The 23937-nt window shown below is 33.9% G+C and overlaps 1 protein-coding gene across 5 annotated transcripts in view; it reads left to right on the forward strand.

The window, feature by feature from the left end:
* TUSC3 (tumor suppressor candidate 3) overlaps positions 1-23937 on the forward strand; it is a 246841-nt gene that overhangs the window by 207511 nt on the left and 15393 nt on the right. For all 5 annotated transcript variants that reach the window (XR_004679087.1, XM_035004135.1, XM_035004136.1 and 2 more), the window contains exon 7: positions 8208-8271. Coding sequence is in view for 4 of the 5 variants with exons in the window: in XM_035004135.1 (XP_034860026.1) it covers positions 8208-8271 (64 nt within the window). In the remaining variant the exon portion in view is untranslated. The remainder of the gene's footprint in view (positions 1-8207; positions 8272-23937) is intronic.

A 23937-nucleotide genomic window follows, 5' to 3' on the forward strand; every position in this document is an offset into this window, starting at 1 on the left:
ATTAAAAGCTATTCAGTTGGATTTTAAAATGCTGAACATAACTTCTTTTGAACATTTTATTTAGTTACAAAAGAAAATTCTATGAGAATAATTACACTATGCCTTTCAAGTTTTCTTTTGTTACTCAATGAAATGAAAACTGTAATACGGCTAGAAAATGTGTTAACAAAATATTACTAAAATTACTTAGAAGGTGAGTCATAGGGCCTTTTAAATTTTTGCCGTACACTTGGAAAAAACAGTCTCATTATGTTACAGTTTTATTCTCTCAACATTTTGAAAGTACAAATGAGATCTTTATCTCATTGGTCATATTACCAGTTCTGTTCAGAAAGTTAAAGACACCTCTCCAAACATAGTTTATCCCGTTTCTCTCACTAGTGTCTGAGGCTTAGGGTTGTACTTCTAACCCTAAGTTTTCCAGCCCTGCACTCTATGTTCTCATTGGTTGACCTTCTGGGAAGGGGCAATTATAATGAACTGTTTCACAGAATATTCTGTTTAGGATTTCCTTAGTAATGGATTGATTGAAAAAAATTTTTTGTTCTGTTTTGTTGTTACCAGCCCTGCCCCCTTGCAATACAGGAATTACCAGTCAATAAGACTGGTAAATTCAGGTAAATTTAGCTCATGAGAGAGATTTCTCCACTTTACTATCAGGGCTCATAACTTTTTGTGGAGAAGGGTTTGAATTGGACCAACCACACCCTTTCTAGCCTGGGGTCACAGTTATTCTAAAACTGTTAGTTCCTCTTAGGTCCCCAGTTAGGAGCTGCTAGCCCACCATTTGGTTCTGCCATTTCCAATATGCTCAGTTTCCGCTTCTTGGTAACTTACCCTGTGTTTTGTAGTGTTCTAGAAAATATCTCATAATACTGGACAGGATGACTGAAATTTGAATTTTCAGACTTGTGATAATATCTGTCACTCACTGTTTGACAAACATCATGTAGTTTTTCTGTTGCTTGGGGCTGATTTGCAGCCAGCACTCTTTTTATAGGCTTGCATCCATAGAGCTAAATGCCTACATTTGAAATAACAATTATTTATTATTTATAAAAACAAAAACTCCTCCTACTAATAAGGTGTTTTCTCTAGATATGTAGCAGTTCTTTTATTATAAAAAAAAAAAGACAACCAAAAAACCCAACTTCTTACAATAAGATGTTTTCTCTCAATATGTAGCAATTCTTTTATTACTTAAAGAAAACCAAACTTACTAGTAAGACTTTTTTTCTCAGCAAGTAGCCTTTCTGACAACTTTCAAAGGATTACACATTCCCTTCTTCCTATACAGCCTCTTACAAAATATAGATGTGTAGAAATGGCTTTCAACTCATGAACGGTGCAAATTTCTGGTACAACCACAGACCTATTGCATTATAATCTCCACATATGATGTCTGAGAATCTATTTTATTAAACAAATATCCCAGGTGAATGTCATGCATGCACATTTTGAGAATCACTGACCTAGGTTAACTGGTCAACCTTTTTGATCTTCAACTATAATAAGAAAAACTGAAGAAATCCTTTTTGGAATATGGCTGGGGCAGGTAAGGGTTTCATACTCCACAACTGGTCATGCATTAAGTTCAACTGGAATAGGGCTTAAAGACGCCCTAAAATTTCAGTTAAAGGGAGAGTGGTAGCTTATTGCTAACAGCTGACCAGTGAAATACTTGGAGAGGCAGACAGATTTATTAGTCTTCATGAAGAACTGTTTTAGGTCTATTGTAATTATTTAGTAAGCCAAATATTTAATGAAGTACTTAGGAATCTCAAGCCTGAGTTACGTGCACCCTCTGGAGAAATCAAACACAGTGGCATTCTTTGCACCTAGATGTAAGATAATACCTATTTATAGCTCTTCTTTCAGTCAAATCCAGGAGGACCCAGCCTAGCTTTTTATGATCGATATCACATCTGCCATTTAGTGTAGCAGCCTAGCAAAAACTGGTGCTACCTTAGGAAAATTGATGTAGGATGATGAATAAAAAGACAGCCCCTGAGGAAGAGGCTAGAAATGTGTAACTATCAAAAAATAGAGAAATCTTTTATAAGAATGTCAGAGTGATAAGTACCTTGGGATTTCAACTTGTTTTGTGCAGTAACAGTGGTGACCCAGCATACTTCCTTTTGCCATTAGCTAAACAGAAGCTTGTCTGCCTTCCTACCCTCTTCTTTCTCTCACACTTTGTTTTTACTAGAGACCCAATTAATTGGTTCCATGTTAAGCAGGCATCATGCAGGGGAAGACCATAGGATGCCTTTAAGTATTTCTATTAATTTTAACACTAAATAAGATAGTGTATTTTAACATTTTAAAAGACTCCTTTCCTGGACATTAGAATTCCGAGGAAGAAACTGAAAAGGAAATACTAAAGATTATTCCATTTTAGTATCCTGTGTACTTTAGCACACAAAGGAGACTCAGGACGAGGATGTCATTACTGCAGTCCTACTACCATATGTATTTTGAAATACCATCTTATTCCCTTAGAATTACATACTAAAACAATGATCGAGGGGCACCTGGGTGGCTCAGTCGTTAAGTATCTGCCTTCAGCTCAGGTCATGGTCCCAGGGTCCTGGGATCGAGCCCTGCATTGGGCTCCCTGCTCAGCAGGAAGCCTGCTTCTCCCTCTCCCACTCCCCCTGCTTGTGTTCCCTCTCTCGCTGTGTCTGTCAAATAAATAAATAAAACCTTTAAAAAAATAAAAATAAAGTAAAAAATGATCGATTCTGTCATATACAAAAAATGGATCCCTCATTCTACATAGGCTTCGATCAGGAAAGCAGCGGTTCTTCTAGTGGCAACTCTTAAATAGCCAAGATTAATTTCAAAGACAAAAATTTTAAAGTAGTGAGGCAATTCTTTTGACTTCTTGGAAGTGCTGTCAAAGAAAATACAGTATTTTCATTCTACTTATTTTATGTTGATAATAAACTGTTTCCTTTTCTTACTAATGCAGTATTTCTTTTGCAAAGAGTAAGAATCATACACTAGACAATTGAGAGTCTATCACTTAAAAGATTATCTTAAATTTTATGTGTCTGTTGTCCTTGTACTAGGAGTAAGGGACTGAAAAAGTCTAAAAGGATTCACATAAGTAATTTTTTGCAATATGTACAAAAGGGGGGAAAGGAAGTGGACAGAAAGGAAATTTACATGTCATTTGAGTCAAAATACATGCAAAAATTAGAAAAAATTCACGTAGTTGCTAAAAGATAATCCCAGCAGTGTTTCTTCTAGCAGTTGACAAGTTCTCAGTTCATTATGCAATCATGTATTTTAAAATGAAAGATGGGACCAAAAGCACTTTTGTGGATTTGACCTTGAACTGAGACAGATTGCCATTTGGGTTAACACCCAACAATATCCAATCTTCACTTCATGCATTTGCCATTTTCTTGGTGTTATTAACGTTCTTTTAAAATAAATTACATTTTTTAAAATGATCAAAATTCAAAACCACTTCTATCTCTCTGGGATTGGTTTAAGTACACTTTTGTTTTTTTCCCCAACAAGACACTTATGCCAAAACAGACAGATACGAATATATATCTTATCAATGAATAAGGGAGAAACAACTAATTTGAATCCTATGCATTAGTGTCTTCAAAAAAGTTATTTCTTGCCTTATATAGGTGAGTGAACAACTTTTTATATTCTGCTTATGTTAATATTTCGTTTTGCTCCAAAGCGCATTTAACTACAACACTCTGTGTTCAGGTTCATCAAAGAAGTTGGTTGTTTAGATCTTGCTTTTGCTCCAAGACAGGTAATTTTAATATCAGCTTGGAAGTTTAAAAAATAATTATTCACTGACAGGGAGAATTTAACCCAGACATATTCTACTGTTAATTGACTACCAATAGACATAAAATCAATAGCCATTATGTTCATCTGTGAGTCACATGCCTAAGTAAAATGTTGAAATTCACTTGAATTTTAGGCAACTAATGGTAATAATAATGATAACTTATCAACGGCATACTGGGTTTTAGGCCTGATACTAAGTATTTCACATGTATTAGCTAATTCACTTCTCACATTTTGTTTTTTTCAACTGGAAACACATTTTGTTTTGAACAATTTGAGGCTTAGAATAATTTTGCTCAAGGTCACACTTGTGGCAGGTCCAGGATAGGAATTCCAACTCAGGCATTTGGATTGAAATGTATTTTATAAACTACCATACTATCCTGTTTTCTTGATATAATCAATTTCAGTTTCTTTCTTTTTCAGATTAGGAAACTGAGACCCAAATGATGGAATTGACTGAGCTTAACAACTAGTTTCTTAAATTGAATGGAGTTTATCAGCACTAGAAACCACGACTCCTGACTCTAAGTTCAGTGTACTTTTCATTACAATAACTTCCTTCTCAGACAACAAACTGTTGGTCCACACGAGCCAGTTATTTTCAGAATATTTAAGTGTATAAAAGGACCCCTTACTGATTACTCAGTACCAACACAATTTTAAAACAATATTGAAAAAGCAGAGCAGAATGACAGATACCATTTTCCCAAGAATTTAGGATTAAGTTAAATGGAATGAGGTTCCTTTTTTCTACTGACCTATACTATATTTAGCTTAATTTCTATTTCCTTTTCTGATACTCTTCTAAAAGAGGTATTAGAACCATTATATTAAACAAAACATAACTATTTTTTATTTTCAAGGATGTTACTTGAAATTAAAAGTGTTATTCATATATATTATTTATATTATGCTATGCAAAATTCAAATCCTCTAATTTTTCTTCTTAATAAAATTGGCCTTTAGGTGGTATCATGATAAGGAAGTTTCTGATAAAAAATTTTTATGAGCCAGTCTTTCATTTGATTTTGATTTATATGCTCTATAAATAAGTGTTCAATGGACTGGTCAAGAGAAGAATATTTTTATGGTTTGTTAAAACATTTTATCTCCATGGAAAAAAAATAGATATGTATCAAGTATGTGAGACCATGCAGATTTCCTTCTTGCCCATTCATCATTCTGTAAATGTGTTGTGTGTATATACTTAGGATGAAATTACCATTAGTTACTAATACTTATCAGAATTGGTAAAAATAAGAAAGGGAAAAGATGTTAATCATGCTAAAGCTACAAAGGAATTTATTAGTTGTTATTTCTTTCAAAGGATTTTGAAAGTTGTGCATTAAATACAATATTTTAAGACCAACTTAAAAATCAAGCATTAGTTCATTTTAATTGGATTAAGTCATTGCTTTGGGTGGCCCCATAAATTAAAGATAACTATTTCTAAGGTCAACGCCCAAGCCTTTGGCATGTTTGTGCTTATATATTTCTTTATTATTTGTGTTTGTATTCTTGTGTTTGCTCTTACGGCTTTTATTGTGTGCCAATAATCTTTCTGTTTACTTTGGTAGACAAATAGTGTTCTCACAGTTTGAATGTGTGAGTCATGAAAACATAGTTTTGCGGGGGGGCTTGGTTGTTTTCTGTTTCGTTATGCTGGCTCCCCATTGCCTAAATTAATACCTGGTAATAAAAATTGCTCAGTAAAAATTTATCAGATGAATTCTACTTTATTAAATCCTGAAATCTTTCAGGGTATGTGGTCTTAAAGTGATTTCAATGACTAAAGAGATGGATAAAAGTCAAATTTTTTTTTGATAAGTTCCTATCATCTTTTTAAAATATCAGTTCAACAAACTAAATTCACCTGTGTAAATAAAATAATTTCTGAATGGTATTTAAGCATGTGTGTCTAATGTTTGAAAGATACAAATAGTTTAGAATAGAGACTAAGATGATTTGTCCTTGATTATTTTTGACTATGTACTACAAAGAAAGCCAGATGCTGTGCTAATTACTTACCATGACATTATCTTACTTAATTTTCAGGGCAGTATTTTGAGGAATATCTTCCTAGTCCATTGAAAGATATGAGGTTAAGTAATTTGTTCAGGGAAACACAGCAAGTAGCAGATTCAGGACTTTCTCCAAGCCTTTACTCTTAAAAAGATAAAAATCTTTTTTAAGATTTTATTTATTTATTTGCAAGAGAGACAATGAGAGACAGAGAGCATGAGAGGGAGGAGGGTCAGAGAGAGAAGCAGACTCCCCGCCGAGCAGGGAGCCCGATGCGGGACTCGATCCTGGGACTCCTGGATCATGACCTGAGCCGAAGGCAGTTGTTTAACCAACTGAGCCACCCAGGTGCCCCAGCCCACAAGTATTCTAGATCGGGTATAGTGAAGTAAGTCTCTAAGAACCAACTTTAGATTTTTTTTTAGTCTTAACTATTTTTAATTGGAGATATGTAGATTCTTTGGAATTGTGATTAGAAGCAGATAACAGATTATATCATATAATATTTTTCTCACACATTCAAGAATTGAAGGATTCTGAGTTAGGCTAATGATAGTTTCTCATTAGTTTTAGCAGGATTAATTTGGCTGGCAAATAGACTTTAGGGCAGAGGCAGGGAGAAGAAAGGAGGATATTGCAATAATCTAGGCAAGAGATGGTGACTGCTTAGACCAGACAGTAAGTCTGACCTTGATCCTTGAGCACTTGGGTTTTTGGTTTTTTTTGTTTTTTTTTTTAAGATTTATTTTAGAGTGTGAGCCAGGGGAAGGGCAGAGGGAGAGAGAGAGAAAGAAACAGACTCCCCGCTGAGCATTGAGCCTGGGGCTCAATCACACAACCCTGAGATCATGACCTGAGCTGAAATCAAGAGTTGGACACTTAACTGAGTCACCCAGGCACCCCCCGTGGGCACTTTTGCCAGTGCTTCCTGGAAATAGTTACAACTGGTTGAATTTGGAATGGATTTTTAAAGTAGAGTCAGTGGTATTTTCTGAATGATTAGAGATAGAAGAAGAGAGGAGGGAGGAGAGAAGAATAGACTAAGATGATTCCAAGGTTTTGGTTTAAACACCTGGAAAAATTATGTTGCCAATTCTGGGATAGAATCAAAACTTTGGTTTGGACCACTTTAAGTTTTAGACTTTCAAGTGGAGTATGTTAGTGAAAACTATTAGACTACCAAGTCTCTTTTAGTCAGTTTGCTTGAAGCTGGGCTTAAAGAACATACCTAAACATATCTTTGGATAAGGCAGCAGCCCTATGAATTACTGATATTAGAGATAGAAACAAAGACCGTTTAGGTCAGAGTAGAAAAAACAGCCTTTAAATGAAAATACCAAGACACAATTTATGAAAAAACATAGAAGACTTTATATACTTCAAAAAGATACAGAAATCATCTAATTCAGTTCCCGATTTTATAGATGAACAGATATTGAGTTTCTGAGAAATTTGGTGACATGTCCAGTATTAAGGCCAAGAAGGAATAATTTTCTGATTCCTAGTTACCCTTTGTAAGAGCATACTTCAGGTATGCTTTCATCTGTATTTATTGTCAAAAATAAAAACAACCTCTCAAATGATAACTATGCTTCAAATGTGGTAAAAAGTTTGAGGACATTGATTTATATCATAGATGTTATTTTTTTCTCCAAACTTTTTTTTTTGATAATCAGATAACCTAGAAAAGGATTTGTATTTAAAGCACCTGCATAGCAGTTAATTTTTGTAAGAAGTTAACAGCAGAAATAATGGAAGTCAGTTTTTTAAGCAGTAAAATATCCTAGATTGAGATTTGTGTCATATTTTCTGTAATTGATTGGCATCGGCTATTAATAGATCTTACTAGGTATGGAAAACTGTACATTTCTTATGTGGTAAAACAATTTTTTTTAAAAAAAAGGCCAATTTAAATGCTCTAATGGAATGAATAAATTTATAAAGGTATCTTATTTTAAAACTCTGATAATGTGGAAAAGAGCAATTTAATATTTGATAGGTCAATTTTTTCCTTAAAGATAAACTTAGTTGCTCTAATTTGTATCTTACATCTTATAGTAACTGTGAAATAATCATTACATTGTATGCTTGTGTTTGTGGTAAACCTTTTAACAAGTTATATTAAATTTTCTTTTGATATTAAGTTGCTTTCTACAAATTACAGTAATACCAACCAACATATTCATTTGTTATTTCTAGTTAATTATTCAAAAGAATTATAAATAGTTCAGATTTTTTCTATTATTTCCCTTCATGGTATAAAATTAAAAATACCAAAAAAAAAAAAAAAACCCAACTTACTTTTTGATCTGTTTTTCTCTAGATTGTGATTTTTGCTTCTTTGTCTTGTTTTATAGAGCTACATTCACGGAAGCAGCCAAGCTCAGTTCGTGGCAGAGTCACACATTATTCTGGTACTAAGTATCCTTAAAAATACTGATGGATTGAAAATGACAGAAGTTGCATGCTATCAAATTGACTTTTTTTCATGACAATAATTATCAAGATTTTAAAAAGATATTAAATTTTAAACTTTACTATGTTACTTTCTAGTTCCTTTGCTAATTATTTCGTATTTAATTTTGTTTTTATTCTGAGTCATTAACAGCCTATAATTTTCTCTTTTTTTACTGACTGTTGAATTGCGAAGTATAGCTTTTGCTCTGCATTGGGTTATCTTTGGCTAACGTCTTTTCGTGGAGTTTTGTGTGGTTTTACCCTATTGGATCCTAACAGGGAGAAAAAAGTGTCCTAAAATATAAAAAGCAGAATTTTAAAATACTAGCTTACTACTAGTTCCCTTAAACAGTACTATAAGTCAGAAGAGGGAGATTTAAGATGGTTAGACATGTCTTTTTGGAACATACCAGACTAAATGTTATGAATCAGATAATTGAGTACAATTTATGTTTGGTGGTAGAAGGGCAAAGAAGACAGGATAAAATAGGAGAGAGGTAAGGTTAAAGTGCCTAATTAAAACCAATCTCTGAATACTCTTAGAATGAAATAAATTTAGTCTTTGGGTAAACAACTGTATCTTGGGGGGGCACTAAGGTTTGTGTGTCTTGAGAAATATTTGAAGGTTAAATTTATAATGTTGAACATATTGAGTCATGATCAGAATTTAAAGTGTGCCTATAGAATTGTTTAGAAAATTTGATTACTTTCCTGGTTACTAAGATTCATATTCAACTGAAGTAATCTAGCCCAAATTTTCAGTATTTTATATAATCAGAGCTATTTAAATCTTTAAGGAATCTTAGAACTCATCTAGGTCCAAAACTCATTTTATAGGTGGGAAAACTAAAACCCACAAAATTTAATTGACTTGCTTTAAGTTGAAGGAAGAACTAGGATTAGAATTCACTTTTTTTTTTCATGGTCTATTGGTTAAGTTTTATATATGTTATTATGGTCTGTGGTACAGGATTTCATGAATAAATGTCAGTCATGCCATCTTGAAGTTTTTACTTTTAATCTGGAAGGAAACAACTCTCTTTAATATCATTTTTTTTTTTTTAATTTATTTGAGAGAGAGAGAATGAGAGACAGAGAGCATGAGAGGGAGGAGGGTCAGAGGAAGAAGCAGAGTCCCTGCCGAGGAGGGAGCCTGATGCGGGACTTGATCCCGGGACTCCAGGATCATGACCTGAGCTGAAGGCAGTCGCTTAACCAACTGAGCAACCCAGGCGCCCCTCTTTAATATCATTAAGGTTTTTGTATTTCTCTACCTTATAACAGTGCATTTTTTAATTCACTACCAAGTATGTATTTTCTACCTTCAGCTTTTTAAGTAATCCATTTTATTTGCATAATATGTTCTGGACAGTGTGTCAGGTGTTGGTATATACTGAATCTTCTATTAATTGTAGTGGACGAAAGGGGTAGGAGTGCTTAAAGCACTTTGAATTCTCAAGAAGCTCACAGACTTCCTCATTTATAAAATCAGGATTAGCCAAGTAACCACATGGCATTTCCGTGTGAAGTAAATGAGATAGCACACAAAAAGCATCGAGTACTCACTACAGGCTGTTTTTTTTTTTTTTTCCCCTTTTATTTTCTCATCAGTTCTACATTTGTATTTCTTCTACCCTTTACACATACTTGTGTGCATATGTGGAATTGTGCATATCTTCAGCCCATTTCTGGCTTGCAGTTACCTGTGTGCTTTATTAAGAAGCTACTAGTATGAGTATGTTTTTGCTGTAGTGTGTCTCATAGATTAAAATTGGAAATATCAGTATTTGAATTAACAATCTCAAGTTTTGTGATCTTGATCAGTATGTGCCAGCTTTCTCTTTTCTAACTTTAATACGGTAAGAGATTCATACTTTATGCACATCAGAGGTGCCTTGGGTGAGAAAATGAAATATTTCCAAATCTGTGTATTGGATCATCTCCTCCTCATTGGAAAATAAAGGAAGACCATCTCTACTCTTTACTTATCTCTCTATTATATAAATGTACTTATGAGGCAAAATACATTTGTGTTGAAGCATATTGTTAGAAAACAAACTATTTATTACAGGTAACATTTTAGCTCTTATTTATATATTGTAGGCTTTTGTTTTCTTTTCTATCCTATTTCAATCTATGATATGGCATTTTAGCAGTATACTTTATTCAAAGCAGCTAGTCTGTGAAACACATCAGGAGTACCTAGCAAAAAGCTATGTTGAGACCATCATTGTATGGCAGGAATTCTCCAGGGTTTCATTTCATGGCTCATTGACATCAGGCTGAGATTTAGGATGCAAAGAAATTTCACAGGCAATATGAAGTCTTCCATGTAGATTTTTAACAGTAATAAATAACAGATTTAAAAATTTAAAAATTCTCTTTATACTACCAATAGTTACTTGTTGCTTTATTCTCCTGGTTTGTTTGTTGTACAGATAACTGAAAAAGAGAAAATGTCTTTTAAAATGGTGGACTCTTTAAAATTGGTGAAAGTTAAAAAGTAGCCAAAGTAATAATTTCTGATTTTACTTTCACTTGGCAGACTCTACTGATACTTTTTAAACTTACCATGTATTTTTTTTTTGTAATTTGCATGTGTATTTTTTCCTTTATACAAAAAAAAAAAAAAAAGTAAATTCCAGATGGTCACTTTTTGTTTATCTAGAGAGAATATGCCTGCTTTTTGCTTTTCTCCTTCTGATTTAGTAAGCCAAATCATTAGGTGCAATTGCTGTATGCAAAATTTTGTTGAAAAAAACCTAAGAACAGATGGAGTCATTTGATGTCATAGGTTATAGATTCGTATTTACTAAAAATAAGATTTTTCTCCCTGTTAGTAGTGTTTTATTTTCTCAGTACCTTGTTTGGGGGCGGGGGGGGGAGGAAAAACAGTCCTAATTAGTTCACTAGAGAAAACTGTATAAAAAAGGAGTAAGAAATATCACAACATTTTAATATGGAATATGTGAACTAAGAATAACTTATATAGTCCTTTTATTTTTCCCAGTAAAAATTTGTTGTTACTTATTTTTCATTCAGTTATGTTTCAATACCTGATGCAAATGTAAGATATTTGCTGTTTACAAGAAGGTGGACTGATAGAAAAATAATTATAATTTAGTGTGACAAATGTTATAATGAGTGCTTGGAAGCACAAAAGAAGGAGCAACTCACTGCCTAGAGAACTTGCACTGACTTTTCAGCTGGTTTTGATACAGTGGAAAAAGGAGTTTCCCAGACAGAGAATGAATGGTAATATTCTAGTAGAAAGTCCGGCAGATACAAAAACATAAAATGAGAGAGAATATTCACAAATGCTTAAGAGAAAATTGATGAAAGGTTACTTTGGATGGATAATGAAAATCTTCCCATACCTTGCTAAGAAATTTGAACCTTATCTGAATTCACCAAGATGTGGTCTGTATGTGCTAGTTGATACAGGATACATGAGTTCTAGGACTGGCTTTTACTTTTTTAAAACTCTGATCTGTCCCTTAGATCTCCACATCCTTCAAGTTCTAGGGTCTCAAGATGATGACATGAGATAAACATCTTTTGGAAGTAGAAGTGCTAATATAAAAGACAAAGGGTACACTAGCAATAATTTTAAAATATTTTTATATATATATATACTTATATATATACACTTATAAAAACCACATTTGCTTTTTCTCTGAGAAATACATTTGTTTTCCATTTATTATAAATGAATATTATTTTACTTTGCATTTGTTTTCAATCTGTGATAGAGAGCAAATGTTTTAGTATGTTATATCCAAGGAAAAACATACTACATATAAATTAATGATGGATGCAAACTGAAGATAATTTTAAATTTAGATCTCTAAGTCTTCTATAATATGTCAACATTTTTTTGACATCTGTTCTCATTTATCTTTAAATTGACATTCCTCATTCTCTTCCTAGAAGTAACAGTAAACATCATGTACAACTGAGAATAGATCATAATATAGTGCAAATGTATTTGTTACTCGTTCAGTAGGATGCTCAGTGCCTCTGGGTGCTATATATAATTTATACAAATAGCAGCTTCTGTTTTATGTGGGATTATGTCAATATTTTGGCTTTTTAATTGGTAAAAGGTGATTGACAGATTCAGCAGAGAAACTCAGGTGTGCACAGTACTAAGTGTATATTGCTGTGACATTATTCAATACAAATGTGAAAGTAATACATGAAGTAGACTGGAGTGTGTGTGTGTGTGTGTGTGTGTGTGTATACATAGGAATTAGCAAACTCAGAACAATAGAAAAAGTCTCAGAAACATAGTTCATCCACTATATAGTTCCATCTCTTATCCTAATGTTGGGACTCTTCAATAAGACACAGCCAAAATGGCCACACTCACAGTTTAATGGCAGAAAATTAGCAGTTACTCCAGAGTTAAACATGGAAACTCGAAACTCTCAGATTTGTGCTGAGTCATTCAACCCTCTACTCAGTGAAGGAAGCCCTACACATCAAGTCTGAGAGATCATCATCTAGCTTTTACCTCTTTCTAAAAATTAATACTTTACCTAAAAATTATATTACAGATGTGGGGTTTTTTTCCAAATGATAAGTCTTATGTAGGCCCTTTTTTAACCAAAACTTTTTTTCATTGATATGTTGGAACTTAAGTTAAATAAGTTAAATAATAATTCTCAATACTCAAAGGCCTTAATTTAAAAAGTTATCTTTAAATAAAAGAGAGGGAAAATTGGCTAGTTTAAAGCCATTTTACTGTAATTCATACATCTTAATTACAACTATCAAGTTTCAAGTAGGTTCACACTTATTTTTTGGTAAAGCCTAGAAAACTCAAGTTTGCAGGAAATATTCTGAAGACAAGATCACACTTGTTTCTTGACCCTACTGCTTTAGAATAGAGTATTTTACCTTGGAGTTATACACAACCATATAACTAGTCATTCCTTTGTTTTTAAATCCTACTTTGGGATTGTATGCACTGTATTTACTAAGTTCTTGCATTTATTTTCAAGTAAATAAAACTAACTTCCTCTCAGATATAACAGTTTATATGCCTTTGGCACTGCCTTGGATCCTCTGTAACAACAGTTGACAAACTAGGACCAATAAGTGCCAAATCCAGTCTGTCTACTCTTTTGGTAAATAAAGTTCTGTTGGAACATAGACACACCTATTCATTTCTGAATTGGCTATGATTACTTTGCACTACAACAGCAGAGTTGAGTAGTAGCCATACATCATACAGCTTGCACAGACGTAAGTATTTATAGTTGAACCTTGAACAGTGTGAGTGTTAGGGGTGCCGACCCCTCCCCCACACACATTTAGAAATCCACATAATACTTTTTACTCCTCAAAAATTTATTAATAGCCTACTGTTAACTGGAAGTCTTACTGATAACAATCAATACATATTTTGTAATATATGTATTATATACTGTATGCTTACAAATAATGCTAAAGAAAATATTAAAATCATAGAGAAACTACATTTATAATACTGTACTACAGTAACAAAAACATTTGCATACAGGTGGATCCCAACAGTTCAAACCTGTGATTTTCAAGGTCAGCTGTACTTTCTAGGCCTTTAAAGAAAAACTTAGCAAATTACTGCTCTGTAGGGTGTGGTAAGTAAAGCAAAAATCCACAACCTAACTACCTCAAGATACTTGCTGTTAACTTTATTATCTATCCTTGCATTTTCAGCTAATTTGTTCCTTTGCCTCTCTCTGTCATTTTCATCTAACCTTACAATATCATCCTACCTCATTTCTTTTATGTTTTTTTTTTTTGATTGGCAACTGTCACTTACTAGTTTTGTGGCTTTTCATAAATTATTCAGACCTCTCTGCTTCATTTTCCTTATTTGGAAACTGAAGAAGAGGAAATCTGTGTCAAAGAGTTGTATGGCAATGAATGAGATGATGAACAAAAGTTTCCTTTTTGGGGGCTAACATTCTAGTGGCAGGAGAAAGACAGTAACTTAAAAAAAAATTGAATGTGAAATTTCTTTCAAAAACAATGTTGCAGAGAAAAAACAGGAAAAAGTAGAGAGGTTGGAGGAGGCTTTTCTGATAAGATGTCATTTGAGCAGAAACTAAAAGGGAAGTGAGTTATGTGGATATTTGGGAGAAGAGCGTTAAGCAGGGGAATACCAAGTACAAAGATGCCAAGGTAGAGAGTCCAGTTTTGTTGGAAAAATAGTAGGACAAGATACGAGCAAACAAGAGCAGACAAGTATAGGCTGTGGATCAGGGTGCAAATCATGTATGGTCTAGAGGCCATTTTGAAGTCTTGTTTATTCAGAGTGACATGGAAAGCTTTTAAATTGTTCTGAACAGAAGAATGACATTACCTGACTTAAAGATACTAAGAAAGAGAATGTTTTTAAGATTTAGGGGTAGGAATTTCATAAGCAAGAAACCACAAAATTCAAAGGGAAAGATATATAATTTGTCACATTAAAATGATAACTCTGCATAACAAAGCAATTTAAAAAAAGAATGAGGTCAACATCATCACAATATGAGTTGTTCCTTTTGCTTTTTGATTTACAAGTAATTGGACATCTGTAACCAAACAAAAGTACCTCTGCTCAGTACACCAGGACACCCCTCTGTATCCCCTATAGTCAGTGAATAGGATGTCAGAGAGGGCTGGATCCAAAGGAGTTTGTGAGCCTTACCCCATACCCACCTGTTGCCATCAGAAAAGGTAATGTGGAGAGTGAAAAACTGCTACACTAACTGGAGATGGAGTATTTTGGGGATCCCACCGGCCTGATGGAAGAAACTGGCAGAGTCAGAACAGAACAGAGACAAGTTTGGGGGCAGAGAAAAAAAGAGGAAAACATACCAAGCTGCCCTTCTGCCCCAGGGCAACACTGCCACCTGCTAGGCTTGGAGGGTGGCAAGCAATAGCAACTACATCTCTGGCAGAAGAGGTGGAAAAGCAAAGTGGTGAGGGACAGATGGCCTGGCAGTGCAGGCTGCAGGGACCAACAACACCCAGCTCTCTGAGGGGGAACCTTATGACTGGGGGGAGGAAGAGTGAAGGGAAAAAGGCAGACAAGAACATCAAAGGGTCTTAAAAGTGTTTCCTGCAATAGGCTCCAGGATTTCAGCAGAAGGTCAGCCCATGGACCTCTGGGATTTTACCCCTGGAGGATTCTCTTACTGGCTCAAGGGTACTCCCAAAGCTCCAGGTGCTAAGCCCATACCTACTCAGACTCTGCCACCAGTTTTTTGTTTGTTTGTTTGTTTTTTAAACACAGTTCTTTTTACAGGCCTGCTCCTGAGGGTAGCAGTGAAAGCCATCGCTCATAAGAAAGCCCAAAAACTTGTGCTGTAGCACCACCTTCTGGAAAACAAGATAAAGTTTTCTAATTTCCAGGCTGTTGAACTGCATGTAACAAAGTAAACAAGAAAGTGGGTGGTTCTTCAAATGGAACAGCAGAGGCACATTTCATTAGAGACTGTGAAAAATCATACTAATATGGTATCACAAAAAGGATAATTCAACAACCAAACTTCAAGGCATGGAATATTATAATCTAACTGATAATTCAAAATTTTTTCATAAGAATGAAGAAATTTAATTAGCTACAAGAAAACTCCGGCAATTCAGTGAACTCGGGAATAAAATTAATGAACAGGAGTTCTTTACAAAGAGATTTAAATTAAAAAAAAAAACAAAACGAAAAATTCTGGAGCTGAGAAACTTAATAAATGAGATAAAGAATACATTAGAAAGCATAGAAAATAGGGCACATCAGATGGAAGAAAGAATAAGCAAGTTGGGGGATAGGAATTTAGAAATGACTCAGTTGGAAGAAGAGGGAACTAACATTTTTAAAAAGTTAAGAAATCCTAAAGAGTTATTACTCTATCAGACAAGCAAATATCAGCATAATTGGTATACCAGAAGGAGAAGAGAAGGAGGAGGTAGAGTTTATTTAAAGTAGTAATAGCTGAGAACTTCCTAAACCTGGGAAAGAAACTAGACATATAAGTCTACTAAGTTAAGGGAACATCTTATTATCTCAATGCAAAAAGAGCTCCAAGAAACTGTTGAAAATCAATTATAAAGAAATCATCTTAAAGGCAGCCAGGGAAAAAGGAAAATAACCTAGAAAGGATTAAGCTATCCCCCATTAAGTTATCAATGGATTTCTCAGCAGAAACTCTATAGGCCAGGAGAGAGTAGAATAACCTATTCAAAGTATTGAAAGATTAAAATTACCAGTCAAGAATACTTTATCTCATAAAATTGTCCTTCAAATATGAATGAGAAATAAAGGCTGAAGAAGCTCAACACCACCAGATCTGTCTTATAAATAATGCTGAAAGGAGTTTTTCAAGTTGAAATAAAAAGATGTTAATTAGAGACACAGAAAAATATGGAAGTCCACAAAACTCTGATAAAGGTGATAGAAAACTGTAACTTTATAATAGAATAGTATGTTAACCACTTAATATAAAGATTAAAGGAAAGAATATTAAAAATAATTATAGCTACTGCAATTTTTTAATGAATTCACAGCATAAAAAGAGATATTTTGTGACATCAAAAATAAAAAGGTGAGGACTAAGGGGTAGAACTTTTATGGGTGAATCAAGAAAAGGTTTTTTTTTTTTTTTTTTTTTTTTTCCACTGATAGCAACTAATCTGAGATGTTTTATCTAAGCCACATGATAACCACAAGTTAAAAATCTACAGACAGGAAACAAAAAAATGGAGGAGGACTTAGGGGGGAGACAACAAATTACTATGGAAAACCACAAATTTACAAAGAAGCGGGGAAAAAGAAACATTGGAGATACAAACATCCAGAAGACAAAAGATAAGATGGCAGTAGTAAGTCCTTATATATCACTAATCATGCTAAATGTAAGTGGATTGAAATCACCAATCAGAAGGCACAGACTAGCTGAACAGATTTTTTAAAAAAGCAAGACCCAAATATATGCTGCCTGTAGGAGACATTTCAGCTCTAACCCGTGGGCTCAATATAAAGAAATGGAAGAGGATATTCTAAGCAAGTGTACACAAAAGAAAGTGGGACTAGCCATACTTAGATTGGGCAAAATGGACTTCAAGCCAAAAATGTTAGCAAGAGACAAAGTAAATCATTATATAATGATAAAGTGGTCAATACATCAAGAAGACATAACAAATGTAAATATATATGCACCCAACATATCAGAGCAGCAAAATATATTCAGCAAATACTAGCAGATCTGAATAGAGAAATAGAACACAATGCAGTAAGAGTAGGGAATTTCAGTAACCCAGTGTCAGCAATATATAGACCTATCCAGATAGATCATCAACAAGAAAATGTTAGAATTGGACCATACTTTAGAACAAATGGACATAGGACATTCCATCCAACAGCATAAAACACATTCTCTTGTCACGTGCACGTGGAACATTCCCCAGGATAAATGATTTCATAAGACCCACAGCACATATTAGCAAATTTAAGAAGATTGTAATTATACCAACTATCCTTTCTGACCACAATGGTATGAAACTTTAAATCAATAAGAGGAAATCTAGGAAATCTACAAATATGTGGAAACTAAACAACATATCTCTAAACAACCAGTAGGTCAAAAAGAAATCAAAAGGGAAATTTAAAAATATTTTCAAAAAAATGAAAATGGAAATACAACATACCAAACTAATGGGATACAGCAAAAACAGTTCTGGGAAGTAAGTTTATAGCAACAAATGCATATATTGAGAAATTATAATCTCAAGTAAACAACCTAACTTTATACCTCAAAAAACTAAAGAACAACAAATTAAGTCCAAAGGTAACAGAAGAAAGGAAGTACAAAGTAGAAATAAATGAAATAAAGACCAGAAAATCAATAGAATGGACCAATGAAACTAAGAGCGGATTCTTCGTAAAGATACAAAATTGACAAACCTTTAGCTAACCCAAGAAAAAAAGACTCAAAATCAGAAATGAAAGTGGAAATATTAGAACTGATACTTTAGAAATATGTAGGATCATAACAGACTTCTATGAATAAATATATGCCAAAAAATTACATAATGTAGAAGAAATGGATACATTTCTAGAAACATAATTTGACAACACTGAATCAGGAAGAAATAGAAAATACAAACAGATCAAATATGAGTAAAAATATTGTATCTGTAATGAAAAACCTCCCAACACAGAAAACCCAGAACCAAGTGGCTTCACTGGAGAACTGTACCTAACAAATAAGAATTAATACCAATCCTTCTCAATTCTGCCAAAAAATTGAGGAATAGGGAACATTTTCAAACTCATTCTATGAGGCCAGCATTACACTGATCCTAAAACCAAATAAGGACACTACAACAAAAGAAAACTATAGACTAGTATCCCTGATGACTACAAATACAAAAATTTGTCAACAAACTATCAGTAAACCAGATTCAAGAACACTTAAAAAGAATTATACACCATAACCGAGTGGGACTTATCCCTAGAATTCAAGGATGGTTCAACACGCAAATCAATAAATGTAATACATAACATCAATAAAATGAAAGATAAAAATCATGTGTTCATCTCAATAGATGCAGAAAAAGATTTGACAAAATACAACATCCTTTCATGATAAAAATCCTTAATGGATTGGATATGTCAGAACATCAGAACTTACCTCAGCATAATGAAAGCCATATACAAGTAACCCATAGCTAACATTGTATTTTTTTTAAAGATTTTATTTATTCGAGAGAGAGAGGAAGCAAAAGTAGGGGGAGGGAGAGGCAGAGGGAGAAGCAGACTCCTGCTGAGCAGGGAGCCCTATATGGGGCTCGATCTCAGGACCTTGAAATCATGACCTGAGCTGAAGGCAGACACTTAACCGATTGAGCCACCCAGGCACCCCGCTAACATTGTATTCAATGGAAAATATTGAGAGCTTTTCCTCTAAGATCAGGAACAAGACAAGGATGCCCACTCTCACCACTCTCATTCAATACTATACTGGACGTCCTAGCTAGAACAATCAAGACAAAGAAATAGAAGGCATCTAAATTGGAAAAGATGAAGTAATATTGTTGCTACTTGCAGATGATATGAACTTATATATATCTATATCAGTATCATAGAGAGAATCCCAAACTCTGAACCAAAAAACTGTTGCAACTAATCAACAATTTCAGTAAAGTTGCAGGATACAGAATCAACTTGCAGAAATGAGTTGCATTTCTTTACACTACTGATGAAACATCTGAAAAGAAATAAAACCATCCCATTTACAATAACATCAAAATCAAAAAAACCTTAATAAATTTAAACAAGGAAATTAAAAATCTGTACAACAAAACCACAAACTTTGCTGAAAGAAATCAGAACACAAACAAATGGAAGTACATTCTACATTCATGGATCCAAACAATATTGTTAAAATGTCTGTACTTCCCAGAGCCATCTATAGATTCAATGCAATCCTCATCAAAATGTAAAGGCATTCTGGGGCGCCTGGATGGCTCAGTCGTTAAGCGTCTGCCTTCGGCTCAGGTCATGATCCCAGGGTCCTGGGATCGAGCCCCGCATCGGGCTCCCTGCTCGGCGGGAAGCCTGCTGCTCCCTCTCCCACTCCCCCTGCTTGTGTTCCCTCTCTCGCTGTCTCTCTCTGTCAAATAAATAAGTAAAATCTTAAAAAAAAAAAAAATGTAAAGGTATTCTTTACAGAAATAGAAGAAACAATCCTGAGGTAAAAGAACAAAGCCAGAGGTATCACACTTCTAGATTTCAAACAATTCTTCAAATCTATAGTAATTAAAGCAGTATTGTACTGGCACAAAAAACAGACCCAGAGACCAAGGGAATAGAACAGAGAGCCCAAAATTAAACTCCTGCATATAAAATCTAATATTTGACAAGGTATCCAAGAACACTCAGTGGGGAAAATACAGTCTCTTCAACAAATAGTGTTAAGAAAATGGATAAGCACATGCAGAAGAATGAAACTGGACCCCTATCTTGTGCTACTCAGAAAAGTGAACCCAAATGACTTAAACATAAGATCTGGTACTATAAAACTCAGGAGAGAACATAGGGAAGAAGCTCATTGACACTGGTCTTGATGGCAATGATTTTTTGGATATGTCACCAAAAACATGACAACAATAGAAAAAAATGGGACTACACCAGATTTAAAGGCTCTGCAAAGCCAAAGAAACAACAATATGAAAAAGCAACCTACAGAATGCAAGCAAATTTTTGCAAACCCCATATATCAGATAAGGGGTTAATATCCAAAATATATTAAGAACTCATGCAACTCAATTACAAAAACACAACCTGATTTAAAAATGGGCAGAGGAACTAAATAGCCATTTTTCCAAAGAAGACATGCAAATGCCAACAGATACATTAAAAGATGCTCAACATCACTAATCATCAGGGAAATGCAAATCAACACCACCATGAGATATCACCTCACTCTGTTATAATTTAAGCCTGTTATCAAAAAGATAAGAAATAAATGTTGGTGAGGCTGTAGAGAAAAGAGAATCCTTGTGCTCTGTTGATGGGAATGTAAATTGGTGCAGCCACTATGGAAAAACAGATTGGAGTTTCCTCAAAAATTAAAAATAAAACTACCATATAATCCAGCAATTGCACTTCTGGGTATGTGTCCAAAACCACTAGTTTAGATACATCCATGCACCTCTGTGTTTACTGCAGCATTATTTAGAATAGCCAGATATGGATACAACCTAAGTGTCTGTTGATAAATGAAGGGTTAAAAAAAAACTGATGCACAAATATTGCTCAGCTATGAAAAAGGATGTCTTGCTGTTTGCAACAATATGGATGGAATTTGAGCACATTATGCTAAGTGAGATCAGTCAAAGAAAGACAACTACTGTATGGTATCACTTATATGCAGAATTTTAAAAAGCCAAACTTGTAAAAACAGTAAAATGGTGGTTACCACAGGATGGTAGGAAGGGTGATAAGACAGCTAAGGGTATAAAGTTAACAATGGGTAGCAAATAAACCATAGAGAATTAATGCACAGTGAAATGAATATAGACAACAATATTGTACTATAATCAAATTTGTTAAGAGTCTAGAACTTAATTATTTCAACTTTTAAAGAAGGATAATTATGTAATGATAGAGGTGATAATTATCACTACAATGGCAATCAAATTACAATATATATCAAATTAATATGTTGTACCCCTTAAATTTATACAATGTCTTATGTCAAACATACTAAGGTTTTAATATATAAAAAGAAAAAAGGAGAGGAGACTTCTCTTGCGTTGTAGTTAAGAGCAGATGGGCAGTGGCTCAGATAGCCCTGGTTTGAATTCTGGCTCCAGCACTACTGAACACCTTGTGCCAGTTATTGATCTCTAATTTTCATTATCCCAATTTATAAGTCAGACTAAAACAGTACCCACCTCACAGCACTGTTAGAAGGCTTACTGAGAGAAATCCATGCACAGAGCTTAGCTCAGCTGCCTGCACACAGTTGGGGTAAATAAATGTTGGCTATTAGTATTAAACACATACATACATATATATATAAGACAACACATAAAGGAAGAACCAAATACAACACTTGAATCAATTTGCATCCAGAAAAAGGAAGCACCGTACAAATTAAATAAATACAAATATTTTTAAAAAATATTTAAAAAAATATTTAAAAAAATACAAAAAAGACTTACGGGGAAATGAGCAAAAAAAAAGAGCAATATACAAAAGGTTAAACAAAAAGAGGAATGAACTTATCAAAGTTCATTATCTTAATACAGATTGTCACTCATCAGTTTGATAAAATCAATAGTTCGGCAAAACTATTGGTGAAATATAGGAAAAATACAATATGACTGTACCTTAGTAAATTTGATAGTACACATATGCCCTCTCTAAAAAACTCTGCTTCTAAGTGTAGATCTTACAGAAAATATTGCACATGTACATGTAAACAGATAACCTTGTAGGAATATTTATAATAGCAAACATTTGGAAACAATTGTGCATCAGTAAGATAAAGCAATAAAATGTGATTATGCTTATGAAAATCCTATGATTCACAAAGTGAATTTGCGTGAAATTCAAAAACATTTCCAACAAGAAGCATGTTATTCACATAGTTTTCACATTGTAACTTAACTATTTGCAGAGGAAAAGTAGTCAAAAATGGTATGAAGATCTTTTAATAAACATATGTTATACTTGTGTAACCATAGTTAATATCCAATATTCTTTTGCCTAATAAAGCATACTTTTTCTTGAGATTGTATCTGTGAATAGGTGTGTTTATAACACACACATATATATGTGCACACGGGTGTTTATATATAAAATTTTATCCTGAAAATATTTTTACATATGGCTTTACTTTTATTAAAATTGTTAAGCATTTAATTTTGTAAAACTTATTCCCCAGGAATAGAAAGTTCCATTTTCCCCATGATTTTATTAGTGGAATTTCAGAAGCATTTGGAGTGATATTTATTTTACTTATAATATCTACATAAAATCATCTTAAATGTCATTTATATTGTGAATATTTGCAAAACGTATTTTGTTAGAGTTAATCTGGAATCCTGTGTCAGTTTTCAGATCAAATGTGTATATTTAAATGTGTAGATTCAAATTTGTACCTGAATATAATAAAGGGTGTTAAGGTGACTTACAAAATAGAAACCAGACTTAAGAATTCCCTTAGCAGACAAAATCATTTAAGCCACATGAACAAAACTAAATCTAGCCCTTTTCATGAATATAAGTGAAACTTAACTTGGGATATTTCTTTTAAATGTCTCTGATAATCATAAAAGAAACTGAAGTCATCTTCCTAAAAATGGCATGAGAGATCTATCACTTGTAACCAGTCCCCTGTGTGGAAACCCCCACTGTAATAACCAATCACTGTAAAGGTCAACAACTTCTTCATTTTTACTTTATAAGCCATTCTGGGGGCGCCTGGGTGGCTCAGTCGTTAAGCGTCTGCCTTCGGCTCAGGTCATGATCCCAGGGTCCTGGGATCGAGCCCCGGATCGGGCTCCCTGCTCCACGGGAAGCCTGCTGCTCCCTCTCCCACACATCCTGCTTGTGTTCCCCCTCTCACTGTCTCTCTCTCTGTCAAATAAATAAATAAAATCTTTAAAAAAAAAATAAGCCATTCTGTAACTTCATGTCCCTGAGTTTTATATTAGTCCTTGAATTTGGGGACCCCTAGTTTAAAAACTGTTATTACACTCCCAATAAACTTTTATTAGGTACTATTTATTGATGTGATGGTTTTAACTTTGTTACTTCTGGATTTTGGACAGATGTAACCAGAGAAAGATGAAAGGGAAACCTAATTTAACTCCTTATTAATGATCTAAACAGTCACAGTAGCTTAGCTCCACTAAGCAATAGAAATTCCCTACATATGAGCAGTTTGAGTGATAGGAACTTTTAATTTTTTTTCCATCACTTTATTATTAGCATAGTCCTATGACTCTAGGCTCAAAGGAATTTTTATCAGTGGATTGTCCAAAACATTTTAAGAATGAATCCTTTAAGTCCACAGACTACCATACTGGTAAAATGAAATATTTGTTCTCTTACATTACTCTTTTCAGGCCATCAAGACATGACTG

The sequence above is a fragment of the Mirounga leonina genome, unplaced genomic scaffold, assembly GCF_011800145.1.
Source record: "Mirounga leonina isolate KUSES-001 unplaced genomic scaffold, KU_Mleo_1.0 Mir_128, whole genome shotgun sequence".
NCBI classification, from domain to species: Eukaryota; Metazoa; Chordata; class Mammalia; order Carnivora; family Phocidae; genus Mirounga; species Mirounga leonina.